We start from the raw sequence: 1,064 nt of genomic DNA, 5'->3' as shown, positions 1-1,064 counted from the left end.
CGTGCATATCACAGTTACTGTTAAGTAGGAGTCATGTTACTAACTCGGAAGTAACTGGACATGACATTACAGAATCAAAATAAGTACATTGACCTTGGCCATCTTCGGAACACCATGACTTCACTTGAGGTGCAGAAGAGTGGATTATCTCAGGCATCTCACCGCATTTGCCAGCATAGTGCATCTTGGATCTTAACAGTCCCTTGTTACGAAATACTAAGTGCCTTCTCTGACACTTCTAGGGATGGCTATTTTGGCTTCTGGTCTGCTGATGTTTCAGAAGCTGGGGCCTGATAAACTACTGTGCCTGTGCTCTGGTCTCTAACTGCCTGGATGGTAGTTTTGCAAAAGAAGCAGTCTGTCCGATTCATTAGGTGATGAGTGACACAAGCCCTAGAAAGATCAAAAGTTCATGTTGTAATATAAAACCTCTAACAGCTCTAAATAAACATGGATGAATACTATAACACCCACATCCTCCACTGGGAATAGAATGAAAAATGTCAATACTTCATGCGGAAAAGGAATAAAGGAAAAAAAAGGGAAGTAGAGGAAAATGATAATAAAGATGATGAGAAGAGAACGACAAGAAAATAGGAGAGAAAAGAACATAAGTAAAATATTATTGGATAGAGACAACAAAATGCTATGGATCAATAGTCATACAACATAATATTAAGAAAACATCTCAAAAGTGTCAAAGCCTCACCTGCAGGATGAATGCGTGCAAGGTTCAAACACTGCCACAGCTGTGTAGGCATAGCATATAGTGCATAGGGAATCTTCATCGTCACCAGCCGCCGGCTCACTGCGGTTCTCCACACACGACTCCAAGTGCATGATAACCTTTTCCACCTTGTCGATCTCCGAGTTTGTCACATCTTCTGGGTCTGAAAAAATACAAAGAGTAATTGGTATAAATCTCTACAACTGACAGTTATGTCCAATGTCAGTGCTTTTTTTAATGCTTTCTAGTTTCATAATACTGTAATAAAGTGTTTAGTTAACCTTGTAATGGATTCAGAGAGAAATTATGCATAAGCCTTTTATAGCTTCTACTAATC

At 39.4% G+C, this 1,064-nt stretch overlaps 1 protein-coding gene across 1 annotated transcript in view; it reads right to left on the bottom strand.

Annotated features, from left to right (window-relative positions):
- LOC119594431 (E3 ubiquitin-protein ligase RNF123-like) overlaps positions 1-1,064 on the bottom strand; it is a gene marked incomplete at its 3' end in the record, with an annotated part of 13,922 nt that continues 12,858 nt past the window's right edge. The window contains 2 exon segments of the mRNA XM_037943491.1: positions 1-393; positions 710-890. Coding sequence (XP_037799419.1) covers positions 249-393; positions 710-890 — 326 coding nt within the window.

Source organism: Penaeus monodon, chromosome 33 (genome assembly GCF_015228065.2).
Source record: "Penaeus monodon isolate SGIC_2016 chromosome 33, NSTDA_Pmon_1, whole genome shotgun sequence".
In the NCBI taxonomy this organism is placed as follows: Eukaryota; Metazoa; Arthropoda; class Malacostraca; order Decapoda; family Penaeidae; genus Penaeus; species Penaeus monodon.
This window is presented reverse-complemented; position numbering and strand designations above follow the sequence as displayed.